At 34.2% G+C, this 15465-nt stretch overlaps 1 protein-coding gene across 2 annotated transcripts in view; it reads left to right on the top strand.

Moving 5' to 3' along the window:
• Positions 1 to 15465, top strand: part of SEMA3A (semaphorin 3A) — a 533676-nt gene that overhangs the window by 364464 nt on the left and 153747 nt on the right. For both annotated transcript variants that reach the window (XM_058524659.1, XM_058524664.1), the window contains one exon: positions 13394 to 13551. In XM_058524659.1, coding sequence (XP_058380642.1) covers positions 13394 to 13551 — 158 coding nt within the window. The remainder of the gene's footprint in view (positions 1 to 13393; positions 13552 to 15465) is intronic.

Genomic DNA, 15465 nt, shown 5'->3' with positions numbered 1-15465 from the left:
TATTAGAACTTAATGGCACTAACACTTACTTTCCCTTCCTTCATGTTATCCTCTGCATTCAGACTAATGGGAGAGTCTCATTGTGGCCAGCAGAGATTAAAAGGAGATCATATTTCACTCTAAACCACATTTATTACTTATCATCCTAACATTGTTATTAGTGTTTCATTTTTGTTTTTGTTGTTTTGTAAAAGAGAAAGAATCACATTTTAGGATGGAGAAGCATAGGAGAAGGTTTAATAAGAAATGGACTTATGCTACTTTTTCCCCAGTCTTGAAGAAGAGGTAAACCTAATTCTGAATTAGACGTTTATCCCCACAAGGATAAACGTCTATGTGTCCTGCACTGGTCTAGAGATTCTTTAGTTTCTGCTGTCCTGTCCATGCCGGAGATGTGCTTGATTTAATGGGCCCTGGGAGGGCAAGGATTTTCAACCAACAAGCTGGGTTTTGAGCTTCATTCTAGGGAATCACTGAGTTGTCCTCAGGGCTGTTGAACCAAACATGGCTCACATTATATTTAACTTCAATCCCAGAACAGTTCTAAACATGACCCAATCTTAGAATATATTTATAGCAGAATGTATTTGGAAAAGAAAATAGAACAATTTAAATTTGTCTCATTTTCTCTATAAGATAAAATACTTAAATTATTTCTTTTCTGTACAAAGTAAATTTTAGAACTAATACCATGAGATAATTTTTGCAAAAAAATTATTTGGGCAGAGCAGAATATAGGAAATCTGACTTCCATTGCTTAATAAATTCTGAAATGTGTCCATTCCAAAGTTAAACACATAATTAGGGAAAAATATCTACAGTGCGTTATCATAAATAGGAAATTCTATTGTCACTAAGATTAGAATGTACTCAAAATATGTTGTGTGGTTTCATCTAGAGATTCTTTGAGTTTGTTGGTTTTGAACACCCTCCTCTCCCACTTCCTTCCCACCTTTCTACAGGGAAATCTGACTCAAAAAAAATCCTTTTAGGAGTAAGCTAGAAGCCTTTACAATCAAAATGTATCTATTCTAGTTAAAGGAGTGGGACATGCCTAGGCATGCCATATGGATGCCCTCCCCTCTCTCTTCCCCTCCCCGCTCAAAAAAAAGAGACAATAAAATAACCTCTCAGGTCAACAACTTCTACTTTTTTGACTGACAAACTTAAATTGCCATTGTTTGTGGCACCCAGACACTATGCAGTTTGGAGAATGAGGAGACTAGAAGTAGTGAGAACAGCAGGATAAATTACGGGTTATCTAACCCACGTACACTATTACACGCTTGTAAACATATCCAGTTATCCACCTAATCAGAAATCCATCTATTCATTCATTCAATAAACACATAGTAAACACCTTCTGTCAGCCAAATCTAGGGTTATGTAATTCCTAACCCCAACCACACACACCTGCCCCTCTGATTTGGTTACTTGATTGATCCTTGAGACTGTCCACATGATCTCCTGGACCTCCCTTGTGACCTTCTCTCTCCCTTCCCAAATTTAAATAGATTCTTGCCTCAGTCACAAAGAGACACTCACAAACACTGAAATAAGTATGTTTTCCAGTCTAATCACACTTGCGTGTATCAGTTTTTGTCAGTGAATAAGGAAGACTTCCCTCCCATAAATGTGTCTTGGGATGGAAATGATGGAAAAATACTGATGAAATACTCAATTTCTTTCTTCAATAAAAGTTCATTTGCTCAGCACTAGAACAATTCAAATAAATCACTCTTAAGCAGTTTATAAAAAATTTTTATGGTGGGCAAATACAACAGATAACGGGTGTCTGGTTTATAACTACGTACTTCTCCAAATGTGAATCTTTTCCACAGTTTTGTTACTGGAAATATGAAGTATACAATTTTTAAATATCAGAAAACATTTACTTGGGCTGGCCTGTGGCTTAGCGGTTAAGTGCGCACACTCCGCTGCTGGCGATCCGGGTTCGGATCCCAGGCGTGCACCGACGCACTGCTTCTCTGGCCATGTTGAGGCTGCGTCCCACGTACAGCAACTAGAAGGATGTGCAGCTATGACATACAACTGTCTACTGGGGCTTTGGGAGAAAAATAAATAAATAAATAAAATTATAAAAAAAAGAAAACATTTACTTTCTTATAGTCTTGTGGAATATGATAATTATTTGAAGAAGACACTGAAACATATACTGTGGTATATGTAAATAATTCACCAAGACTGCATGAAAAATCAGACTTTCAATTGTATTAATCAGATAAGGCTCTTTTTTTTACTTTGCTACTGATAATACAGTGCTTACACTCATAGGCATTTAATGAACTCTTGTTGGTGAATTGACTGATAAGAGAAACCTGCCTGTAGAGGAGCCTTATAGAAAAGATATAGATAATTAAGACATGAGGCGGAATAAAAAACAAAGTTTCGATCTCTGGGTTAGTAGCCCATCACTCAAAGCGCTAAATTAAACCAAGGTGAATTGTAAAAGAAGGATCTACACTTTAATTCTAAATTTTTACTGACTAGTCATCTTACATAGAAATGAGTGATCCATTGCAATGTATATTTGTATTAATCATTTTTGTCCACATGAAAACATTTAGATTTTTATGTAGTAATGACATTTAAACTCTCCTTGTTATTCTTCCAAGGAGAAGTAATAATGGACATTATGTATTAGTTTATTGTAAATTGTTTGCGACTTTTATTTTTTGAGCATACACTTGTACCAAAAACTTATTGCACTATCAGGGATCAGGCAGCAAAAGATAAAGAGAAAAATTAGTGTCACAATTTTTCTAGAAATTTATTTAGGAAGAGCATTGAGTTGAGAGCCAGGAGACCTGAATTTAAACCTGGCTTCTGCAACTGTTAATGGTAAAGTCACTTATGCTCTTTTTGGAAGTAATCAGACTTTATAGTCTAAGGATCCTTCTAGATCTCAAGTTCAATAATTAATTATCTGGTTAACCATTTTCTTTACATGTAATTAGACCCATATTGCACTGTGCTAATTTTATATCTAGGAGAACTAAAGCATGTACCCTAATGCCCATGCAGATGAGTGGCATGCAATTAATGCATTAGTGTGTGTTATGATCAAAGTGGGTGGGACCAGAGGAGACAGTAATACCTGCCAATTTGCAAGGCTTTTGTGGGAGAGATGGCTTCTGACTGTACCCTGGAGAATGAAAACAGGGAAAATAAACTAGAAGCAGGAGGGGGCAGGCCAGGTTTAGAGAAGAGTAAATTGGCCATTTCTGACAGAACTGTGGGAACTTACAGAAATAGGCATAAAATAAGTTAGCAAAGGAAGATTAGAGACTGCGACTTTTATTAGGGAGACTGGGCTACGGTAACAGTGGTAGGAGTAGGTGCTGTTTTTTGTGTTTTTTTTTTTAATAAAAACATTACATTCTTGAAATATGCTCTGGTCAATTTATATGGTGATGCCCTGAAGAATATATTAAAGTCGAGAGAAACTGAAGATAGAAGAACTGTTAAACTATATTGTTACAAACTATAGCAATAAACTATTTGCTATTGCAATAGTTTTTATGTTTAATGTTAATAAATAGAATGCTGAAAAACTTTTTTCCTATGATTATCATATGTACAACAACGATAATAGTGCTTAGCACATAGAATTATAAAAATTAGCCATTTTGTTATAATTTTATAGCCAGGTTGTAATAATTTAGGGTTTAGATGGCATAATTTTATTAGTCATTTGAATGTAATATATAACTGATTAGAAATGCTAGTATACAATCTGACATACACTATATATTGCTACATTTGCTTTTTTCTAGATGTTTGTTATTACATTTACTTTTTCTGAGTTTTGCTGCATTTAAAAAAAAATAAGAGGTATTTCAAATAACATTTATTTAGACACTTGCTTCTATGTGACAGGACTGGGAAAGTATCAGGAAAATGTTCTAGGACTAAGAATACAAAAATAAGTAAAAGCAGCATATTTTAACTTTAGAAAGGGAGCCAAAACGGTAAAGCAGTGATTATATTTGTACATGGCACTGTGTTTCACAAAGGAAGGCATGATACACTATCCCTTGGAAGGTCAGAGAATTCACAAGAGAGGCTTGACCTAGATCCTGAAAGGTGAGTAGATTCACCTAAGCAGATGAGGGTGGAAGATGGAGAGCACCAGGAGGACAAGAGAACATGCTAAGCTGTGGTAGCTGTAGATAGCGTACCATTGAGGTAGTTGGAAATAATCCTATATATGCATGTGTGTGAGTGTAAATATATGTATTTATATATCATTCTATATATAGGTAGACACACTATTGGTGAATGAACAAAAAAATGTGTGAAAAATACAAAGGGCTTAAATCACACAGATATTGGAAATGTTTAGGCAGGTGTTAAAGAGGCAAGGGATGTAATATCTGTGTTCTTTATTTTGATTCATGTCTTGTTTGAATGAATTTTATTATTAAGAAGTTGTTACTGCTGTAGTTGCTTGAATGGGTGGGTGTTCTGTATCCTTAAACCTCGCGTGTTTGAGAATGTCTGATACTACCTCTCTTTCGTGAAAGACAACCTTCTGGGTATAAAATTATTGAGTCCCATATGTTTTCATTTGGTTATTTGCACAACTTCCTTTTTATGCTTTCTAGCAAATAACATTGCTTTGAACAAGTGTAAAGCCCACCTAATCACTTCCGTTCTATAGGTGACTTGTTTTTTATTCATGGATCCTAAATATATTGTTCCTTTACTTAGTAAGTTCCATAATTGATCCTTCTGTAAATTAGATTTTTCCTGGAAGACAGTGACATTTCAGACTGCAGCTAACAGTTTATTTTCAGGTTTTATTTCCTGTCTTTCATTCCTGTTGTTTTCTCATTAATCAATTTCATCTCTTTCAAAGAAAATTTGATTTTATTAATACTTACTTTGGAACTTTGGCAACCGAATTAATCCTCTCTTTCCTATGTCAATTCCTCTTCTTTTCTGTGCTCTTCAGTTGCATTTTGGTGACCTTTTAACTTTTTTGACAGGGAGGGAGCTGGAGCAGTTCAGTCTACAGTTGTTTTGACTTGAAAACAAGCTCCAAAAGTTTTAATATACTTTCTTCTGGGAAAATATATTCTTGATTCTTTCATATTTTGATGATTGGTGTGTTTCTTATGAAACTCCATCAAAGACACTTCGTGCACTAATCTGGTGTTCACACCTTCCACTCCAGCCTTCACTGTACTTTATCTACAGTGATTTCCTTTAGTGGAAGGATAATGTACACACAATAAATATCGTGTGTGTGTGTGATTAGAACAGTACCTGGCATACAAGTGTTAGTTGTGATGATGATGATGCCTTTATACTTTAGCTGTACTTCTACTCTTTATGGACATTTTCCAATAATTTAATAGCCATATAGACTCCTAGAGCTTGTTTCTGTAATAAAGCGTTTGTGGATACAACGTGCATGATTTGTTAACACTTTGATTAATAATTCTGTCTTACCTGGAACATATGGAGATATATGTTAGATTTCAGCATTCTATCTCAAAATATTTCGTGCTTCACTATATTGGATATCTTTTCTTAATAATTTTTGGTTTGATATTCCATTGGTGTGTTTCCTCACTTCATTTAATGTGGCTATTTTCCTCTACTTTCTTGTTCTTTTTTTGTTCCATGACATTCCAGGGAAAGAGATAGAGTAAAAGTGCCTTTTCTGTCAAGTAGAGGAAAGTTATATTTGTTTTGTAGAAAGATTATTCTGGAGGCAATGCATAACATAGTTTGTTGGTGTAAATCTAGAGAGGAAGTTCTGTTAGATGATAATTACAATAATCGAAGGAACAAATTATGAGGAATTGAACTATGACAGTGGCAGTGAGTATGTAAACAAAGGAAAATACAGGAGAAATTATTATAGTGTTAAACAAAACTGAAGTGATGGATTGGATCTGTGGGTGATGAAGAGGTGGTGGTTTGTATGATTCTTTGGTTGAGTGATACTTGCAACCAATTTGAAAACATACAGAAAGAAAGTTGATGATGTCAGTAATGGAAATAAGAAAAGGGAATGACTTCTGTTCAAGACATGCAGACTCTGAGATGTTTGTACAATATCTAAATAGAGGTTTCTACTAAGCCTTCTTTGGCCTTTGGAGCGAAATCTGTCTTGGAAGATATACATTTGAGACATGTCAAAATACTGCTAGTGACAAAAGCCGTAGTTGTAGATAAGATTATCCACAGAGTTATTATTGTGTAAAAAGACCAAGTGCAGAGAAAATAAAATAATATAAATATTTAAGAGACTATTAACTAAGACAAGTTATATGATAGTGAGAAGTACCCCAACTTCTCAACAATGAATTCTCCAGACTGTATTCTTACATTTCACACATTTCCTTCTCAGCAATCAGTTCTTAGTATTCTCAAAAATTCTACCCTCTTATAGGTAGAATTCTACCTCTAAGAGTACTCTATACTCTGTCTTGTATAGAGTAAGACAGAGCCTGGCCTCTGGTATCAGATGGAAATGGATATCTCAACTCTTCATCACGCTAGTTCTGTGACCCAGGATATTCCCAATATTTATCTGAGTCAATTTCCTCATGAAAAAAAATAGAAATGAAAATTCTCTCTTCACAGTGTTGTTGTGAAGCTTAAATGAATATACTTATAAATCATTCAGCACTTTTGGACACATAGTAGGCACTTAAAATTTTTTTCCCTTATATTTTCCCTTATTTCTACCTCCTGGTCTTTATTCATGTCCTCTATGAGGAATGCTCAGCCACACTGGTTTCTGCTGGTGAAAGTCCTATACAGTTTTTAAGGTTAGGTTTAATTGCCAAGCTATTTCTGCAAGGATTATCCACTTCTCCTGTGGCATTAATTTCTCCTTCCTGTTAACTTCTTTAGCTCTTATTATTCTCTTTGTTGCTGTTGTTCATTTAGTTTTTGCTTCACTGAGGGCATTTGTCTAACTTTCCCACAAGATTTTATTAATCTGTATACTCCATATACTTCTTAGCCAATGCCTACGTGTTATACATAAGGACTGGATATGTGTTTGTTGAATTAGTAGTTGAATAACTCCATTAAATAATAAAAAATCTGAATCATCAGATTAGATTGTTTACAGCTTACTTTCCACACATATTTTTCACATTATAAAAAGTGGAAAACAGATTAATATCACAGGTAGACCTGCCTTTGATATTTTACAAGCATATTTGAGGGAAAATGTATTGTTCCCTCCCTGACAGTGTGGTTCAGGGCACTTATGTATTGTGTGGGTCTAGAAGCGTGGAAACTGGGCTTGGACTGGGAATGGACCTTTACTTGCCCAAAGCTCAAGTGTGGGCACCTTGTAACTTGATCAGGGTGTCTATCCAAGTCAAGAAAAAGCTGATTATTCGACTACGCATAAGAAGTGTCTGGCAGAAGAGACTCCTGGCATAAATTTAATGTGATGGAGACATTAGAGATCAGACCATCAGCAAATACAAAGAAATAAGTTGGAAATGTCCTAGGCAAAGGTGGTGGGGTTGTATTTTATAGAGTTTTGTGGCCTCTGGCACAGGCTGGAGAAAATAATTAAGGTAAAAGTTACCTTCAGCCTAGGATATATAAACTGGATGCACATTTTGGATGTTTACTGCTATTGAAATTAGAAGATCGATTATCCTAAATATATTCAAACAATACTTACCAAACTTTGTAAATTGAGAGAATATACTCAGCATCACTGAGTGTAAATAAACAAACAAATAAATACGTGTAGATGCCCACTAATATTGGCTCTATCTATGCAATGACAAGATGCACTGCCCAGAAATGCTAGGAGTAGAGTTCATCATCCCCACAGTTTATCTTAGAGCAGCACTTGCCAAACATAAGTCTGTGGAAAGGTACTTCCCTTTTGTGTAATAAGTTTTAAATTACTTATTATTTGTGTAATAAGTTTATAAAACTAGTCATTAGTGAAATAAAAATAAAGGAAGAAAAATAAGGTGAATTTTTCCAAAATATAAATTTATGCATCTCTAAAGATTATCTTTTATGTGTTTTTTTGTCTTTTCTGCCATTTTTGTCACGTAAAATGCCTCCTCTTTTTTGTATGAAATGATAATAATAGTAAACAATAGTTGTTTTTGTTGTTTTTATAATGCAACAAAAAGTTGCCAACTTTTATTTCAGCCTATTTTGCTTTTGTAAATTTTTTTGGTTTATGAAATTTAAAAAATCTAAGAAACACTGAACTATAGGATCTAAAAATTTTGGACTTTGATGAACTTTCCAATATTTACAAATATCTGGATGTGGTCATCATTTAGTCAAAATATTTTGGCATCATATAGACCCAGCCTTTGACTACTTTAAATGGGATCTTTGTCTGTTCTATGAAAAGGACAAAGTTCAAGTCATGGAAAAAGGACATAAGCCTAAAGCCGTCAATGAATACAGGCAATTCATTTGAGTCCAGCAACTGGTGGGGTCCTATTACCTTTCATGCTATAAAACTTAGAGGAGAGAGGGAGAGGGGTAAAGGAGAGAGAGAGAGAGGGAGAATGGGAAAATGGGAAAGAGGGAGAGAGAGAGGGAAGGAGGGAGGGAGGAAGGAAGGAAGGAAGAGAGAAATAGAAACAGAAATGTTATGGAAGTCAGAAATATAAAGAACAAGGTGGCTGTTGTTTGAATTTGAAAGTCAAGTATACAGCAGTTCTCCATCCTACTATAAAAAGTCTAGTTCTGGGCGGTGTTGCATTCTAGAAATCAGTGTTCATTTCATTGCATTTTTGAGAATCTGATCCGGTCATTGGAATGTAATCATCTGTATAAATTTGTGCTTATCCTAAAGATAATTAGAACACTACAGGAACATACAATTTTATTATGTAGAGATGAATAGTCATGTATGATTTTGATGTAAATTTTCCCATCATTTTTTCTTTTCGTATATTAAAATAAATATATAAGAAAAGCATTAGTTTATAAAATAATTTTTAATATCTTAAATAATGTACTGATAGTGATGCTAACAATGTATTTTCTTTTTTTCTTTATTCAAATAGAGCGTCATTAGAGATTATGATGAATTCAGGGAAAAAAGGCAAATCTGGAAATTTATAAATAAATAAGTAGAATGAAAATTAGAATTGACTCATTACAAAAGATCATGGTTCTTCTCCCATAATTATTTGGTAGGATATTCTGATTAAAGAACAGATCAATTATAATTTCTTTTCTTCTTTTGCTGCATGTTATCAGATTAAAAAGAAATCTACCAAATAGACTATATGTGTAAGGGTCTTGAATTTCATAAGACTCTGTTTTTGTAACTATTTAACAAGAGTGCAGTCTATTTATAATTGGTGACACTGGTGTTTTACATTATATGAATTGATTTTTCCTTCCAGAACATCTACACACTTATGCTTACTGTCTGCATTGTCTTATGTCGTAATAATAATGGTGATAACAATTAGCACTTATTGAGCACAAACTATTTGCTTGGCTTTATGATAAGTGTATCTTCCATTTTGACATTAAGCAAAATAATAGAAACACTAAATCATTTGGTGAATCTGGAATAAACAGAATGCTTGTTTACTCACCTTTCAAATTTAGGAATACATAGTTCATTAAAGAGTGCTTGTCTGAAATGGCAATTTTGATGACAGTCCTACAATTACTTCTCTTTATGGTTGACATAAAGACAGCATGACAGCATGTGGAAGTAATGTCTCAACCAGAGGTAAACTGAATGACACCCAAAAAGAATTAGTGCGTTTATATGCTTTGGTCTACTGACATTTACCATAGTCACGGTGATGCTATGGAAATTTAGGTTGTTCTTTAAAATAACATTTGTTGTTGTTGTTTGACTAAAGATGAACATAGGCAAGATGTGAGAAGGTAGCAGAATATTAAATATTACATCTCACATTACTGAATATTTATTGTCGTTCCAATACCAGTTTATGTAATGGTAAGATTTACATAACAGAAGCTGAAAAGAAACACCTAAAATTCTCAAGGAGTAGAGTCAAAGTTGAAGTTATTTAATATGAATTGCAGCTGACTGTGTCCACATATAGGAAAAACAAAATCGTAAATAAGGAAAACAGAATATTAAAGAATGTGAGATCTTGATTTAGAGAAAAGGTCTCTGATTTTAACGGAGATATTTTTGCCCTGGGAAACAGTGAGATAACCTAAGCAATCCAGAAGTTGCCATGGCTCCTTGTCATGGGGGTCTCAAAAAGTCTCTTCTCTCAGTAATAAAACAATGTAAAAAGTCCTTGATAGAAAGGAACATCTAAAGAAACTGAAGCAAAAGTAATGATGAGGCAAAATTAAGTACTTCTGAAAGCAAAGGAAAACAGCTGCTAACTCGTACTCCAGGAAAATATTATCTTTTTGTTTAATGAAATGATCCAGCAGTAACATTTTTTAAAGCGTTGTCAGAGTGATTTCGCACATAAACCACTCAAGACTTTTCTCTAAGTTACCTGTACCTAGGGACCAATAATTCTCCCTGAGCTATTTTACAAAATCAACCTGTAACGTATTTTTCAATTGGATGAACATTTTCATTGTTTGGAATTATGATATAGAAAGTCATTATTTTTATTATTCAAAGTTCAGAGTACAGAAATTGGCAAAGAAAAAATAATACTTCACTGTTCTTAAAATGACCATTACATTTAATATTAATGTAAATCAAAGAGCATATTGTTTTTCTTATTTATCCCCTTACTGTACAAAATTAGTGATGCTAACAAGTTTAGCACAGTTGGTAAGGTAGGTAGAAAGGTATTTTTTTCAGTCTGCCCATCTAGATCATAACTTCTGGTCAAGAAGATTGAACATATTAGCATTTAACCTCAAACAGGTAATCTTTAATTGAGTGCTTACTATGAGAACTATTGTTCTCAATATTTTACATGAATTATCTAATTTCACCTTCACAGTAACTCTTGGAAGATATGTTATTAACCCCATCTTCCAAAAACTCAGGCCCAGGTAGCATAAGGAGCTCGTCCTAGTTTGCATACCTAGTAAATAAGTACTTTGGCGATGCTTGTGTTTTTTACCTGTAACTGGATGACTCCATGTTCTATGGCTATAGTAGTTATCTTCCTATAACTTCTTCCACTTGATGCTTAGAGCTCCCTTACGTAGTTTCTATGCATTTCCATTTAAAATCTACTATTCTGTCTCCTCCCGTTGATTAATATCTCCATATCTCCATGTAATTATCTTGGTTTAGACTCAGCTGGCCTTTTTTTTTTTTTTTTTTTTTTTTTAGTTTGCCTTGCAACCTTTAGTTTGGTCTCTCTGTTATTAGGGTAGAATTACAGAGTTTAGAATTGGAAAGGTAAGTGAAGGGCATCTAATCTATTTGATAAACAGATCCCCTTAAACAGCCATTCAGTCATCCTATGAATATATCCAGTGATATAGTCCCTGCCTCTGGTAGCAGCCCTTTTCCTCCTCACACAACTCGGAGTACCTGAAATTACAGTCTTATAATGACTCCCGGTAGCGTTGATATTTTGCAGTCATTTGGGCACTGGTGAGAGGAATGACATTTAAATTCAGATATTATGTAGTAGATTCTCTGTTCTTTCTCTGTGAAGACTAATAATAGCTCTCATTTATTTTAGATATGACTCACATGAATGAAACTCTTTCCCTTGATCTCGTCCTTCCTCCCCTCCTTCCTTCCATTCTTGCCTCCTTCCTTTCCTCCTTTTTTTTGACGGGGGTTGGGGGTGGGACAAGACCAGCCCAGTATTATACTGTTTCTCTGGAAGAAATTAGAAAAGCATCTTTTAACAATTTGTTAACAATTCTTGTAATTTTGTGTATAAGATAGATAGACATTCAATTTAATATTTATTGACCTGGTAATATGGAAAAGAAACCATGTGAGTAGTGGATGATGAGCTATTAATTATATATTTCCTGACATGAGGAAATGTTAATTCTGGTAGATAAGTCATCTGTATGAATGATTGTAATAATTGACAGTGTGATGCAAGTTATAAGATTAATTCAAGCAGAATGTTACAAAGAAATTAATTCTGTTGCATTGGAACTAGCTTGGAAGAGTGGATACTATTTTATCAGGTGGCATATAGTTGTACATGTCAAGAACAATGGCAGCAAAGGCTAAAAAGTGGACGACTACAGAGCATGTTTTTCTGCAGGGCGTAGAGGCAATGAGGAGGAGTACTGGGGTGGGGTCTAAACTCAAGTGGTGGTGACCTGTCCTTTAATGCTAAGTTAAGGAGTTTGAACTTTATCATTTATTGAAATAATATTTTTGATCAGATGGAGAAGGAGAAATAGATAAAGCAAGGCAGTTTATCAAATGGCCAATGTCCGGGTGTAGGGCTGGGACAAAGAAAGAAGCTACATTGCCGCTTCCTCTCTTTGGAAGGCACATTGTACATTTTATGGATACTGATGAAAGTGTTCTACTATATGTGCACTGTAAAAATCTGAATCATTGATTCAAAACACAGTTTTGGAGAATCTTCAACATTTCCATCACGTGGAGGGGGGTTGTGGTGGTATACATATATATACATAATTTCGTTTGAAGCAGATATTTAAAAGAAACCTCTTTGGTAATTATCAGCAATTACCTTTCTAATGCAAAAGTGCACTTACAATGAATGTTATTTTTATCTGAAAATATTTTTCTCACTTAAGGTGTAGGCCTAAAAGATCAATATTTGCCCATTCACAGCAAAAGCAAATGGGAGAGCGATAACAAACCGAAAAATTGTGGTCAGATAGTAAAATTAACTTAATTCATGTTTTCATAAAAGCCTAACTCAATTTCTCTATATATGTCAGTTACAAAATCTTACTAAGGATTTAGATGGTGGAGTTAATGATTTAATGATCAAAAGGACATATTAAAATTCCTCAATAATAAGGGGTCTCAAACGACCTAGGAGGTTAAACAGTGTTTCCCCCATACTACTTCTGCTCTGTTGGCCCCTATACTTATCCTTCTAGCTAATGACTTAGAGTAAATGAAACCACTTAAACAAGTCTTTGTAAAATTAAAGACATTTTATGTGCAATAGTGACCATTCTAATCCATCACTACTTGCAAAGAAATTCTATCAGACCAGTTGTGTGGACAAGATATTTCTCTCTCTTTCTTCTGTAGGAGTGTGTGGTCTTGAGTATGAAATCAGCAAACTAGTGAATATAACTTTGATTTCAAAATGAGATGTAAAAAAAATTGGCTCCTGTATATTGCTTAGTACCATGAAGAATAACCACTGATTGGTCACTACAGCAGGCAGTAGTCACATTACCGTGTGCCAATAGTCTGTGCTCATGTAAGACCTCACATTAACACCCAATGTCTTGCTTTGTTGCCTTGCAGAAATGTTGGACTCCAACAATGTGATCACTTTCAATGGCTTGGCCAACAGCTCCAGTTATCATACCTTCCTTTTGGATGAGGAACGGAGTAGGCTGTATGTTGGAGCAAAGGATCACATATTTTCATTCAACCTGGTTAATATCAAGGATTTTCAAAAGGTATCTGTATTCTAATACATATACTGTAGTTCTTTTGAAACAACGCAAGTTATAAAGAATTCTTTAGCTCTTTAACAGTGTGATACTGGGGGCCGGCCTGGTGGTGCAAGTGGTTAAGTGTGCGCGCTCCGCTGTGGCGGCCTGGGGTTCGCCGGTTCGGATCCCAGGTGTGCACCGACGCACTGCTTCTTAAGCCATGCTGTGGCGCCATCCCATATAAAGTAGAGGAAGATGGGCACGGATGTTAGCTCAAGGCCAGTCTTCCTCAGCAAAAAAAAAAGAGGATGATTGGCATCAGATGTTAGCTCAGGGCTGGTCTTCCTCACACACACACACACAAAAAAAATGTGATAACAAAAAATTGTTTAATATTTTATCTCTTAAGATGCAAATAAAAATAATGCATTAATTTGATTATTACAAATCAATGGATGCAGTAAACCATAAAATCGTTGAGGAAGACACCATAGTATTTTCAATGATCATTATAAGAAGTACTAACTTGAGCTTATCCTTCCATAGCTATATCATTTTCTTGCATAGAATTAAATACTTGAACCATTATAGAAATATATCATAGCTGATTTCATGTACTCTGTATATTATGTATAAATTTTACATCTCTCTATGTTCCCAGCAAATGCAGAGTTTATCAGTCATTATACACATGCCCATCTGACATGTCACCTGTGTATGTAAATAAAGTTTATTGGAATGTAGACACTCTCATTCATTTATATGTTGCCTCTCTCTGCTTTTGTTCTACAATGGCAGAGTTGAGTAGTTGTGATAGAGATCATCTGGCTCACAAAGCCTAAAATATTTACTATCTGGCCTTTTAAACAAGAAGTTTGCCAAATCCTGATCTGGAAGATCAGTTTTCAGTGTCAGGCTTTTGCGCATGTGGTTATTTAGACACTAGCAATCTATAAGTTTTATTCTTATTCTTTATAGTGTTTCTGGCTTATTTAATTAATAAGCTGTATAGTTTGGAAAATAAACAGATTGACAAATTAGTGGAAATTGTGCTACTGAGTCTATATGCTGTACTCTAAGTCAACCATTTTTTTTCAGTCAATATTTCCAGTCTTAATTCTCTGAGGAACAAAGATCTTTATGCAACAGCTTTCGCAAGAGTGTTAGTGTAACATGCTTTTTAGAGTACATACACTGCAGTAGTTATGTATGTTAGTTTTGTGTCTTCTTAACACTGAGGGCTTTAAAGTGGTGTGCCTCAACTTCTTATAAACTGTAAGATATTAGACATTAATTTTTAAAAAGTAACAGAATTGTAAAAAGCTTTTGTTCTGGTTGAAAAATGTTGCTTTTGGGATACAGTGAAGATTTAAATTCAAAGCTAATTAATATCTCTAATAGAGTATACCACTAAACCTAAGACTTTATTTTCTTTTATTACCCAAACACTAAACTTCTAACTTATGTATAAAGATATTTGATTCATTACATATAGTCATATAAAATGGCAATGCTCTTAGTGATAAAATTTAGAATTAAGATATGGCATTTAAAAATCACCTTGGATATTTCTTTTCTGACTTTTCAATCTGTTTGCTTTCTTAGCCTCCTCAGATGATAACAATATCCCTAAGATTATCTATTATCTAAAAAACACTGGTTATTCATTTGTTTTTCTGAAATGATAAAAATATTTTTCTTAGTGAAAGGAAACCATCCTTTATAAAATGAATGAAAAATCTAAAATGCTTAAGGAAAATTCGATGTTTTATAATAGGACATTATATCAGTTCATATTTTCAGTGTTTATGACATTTTTAACATTTTGTAAAACATATATATGAATATAAATATTTATATATTTATAGGTAGACATTAAGCACATATCACTTCAGAATATATATAATGCATTTAATGTTTTTATCTGAATAAATATTT

The sequence above is a fragment of the Diceros bicornis genome, chromosome 3, assembly GCF_020826845.1.
Source record: "Diceros bicornis minor isolate mBicDic1 chromosome 3, mDicBic1.mat.cur, whole genome shotgun sequence".
Lineage (NCBI taxonomy): Eukaryota > Metazoa > Chordata > Mammalia > Perissodactyla > Rhinocerotidae > Diceros > Diceros bicornis.
This window is presented reverse-complemented; position numbering and strand designations above follow the sequence as displayed.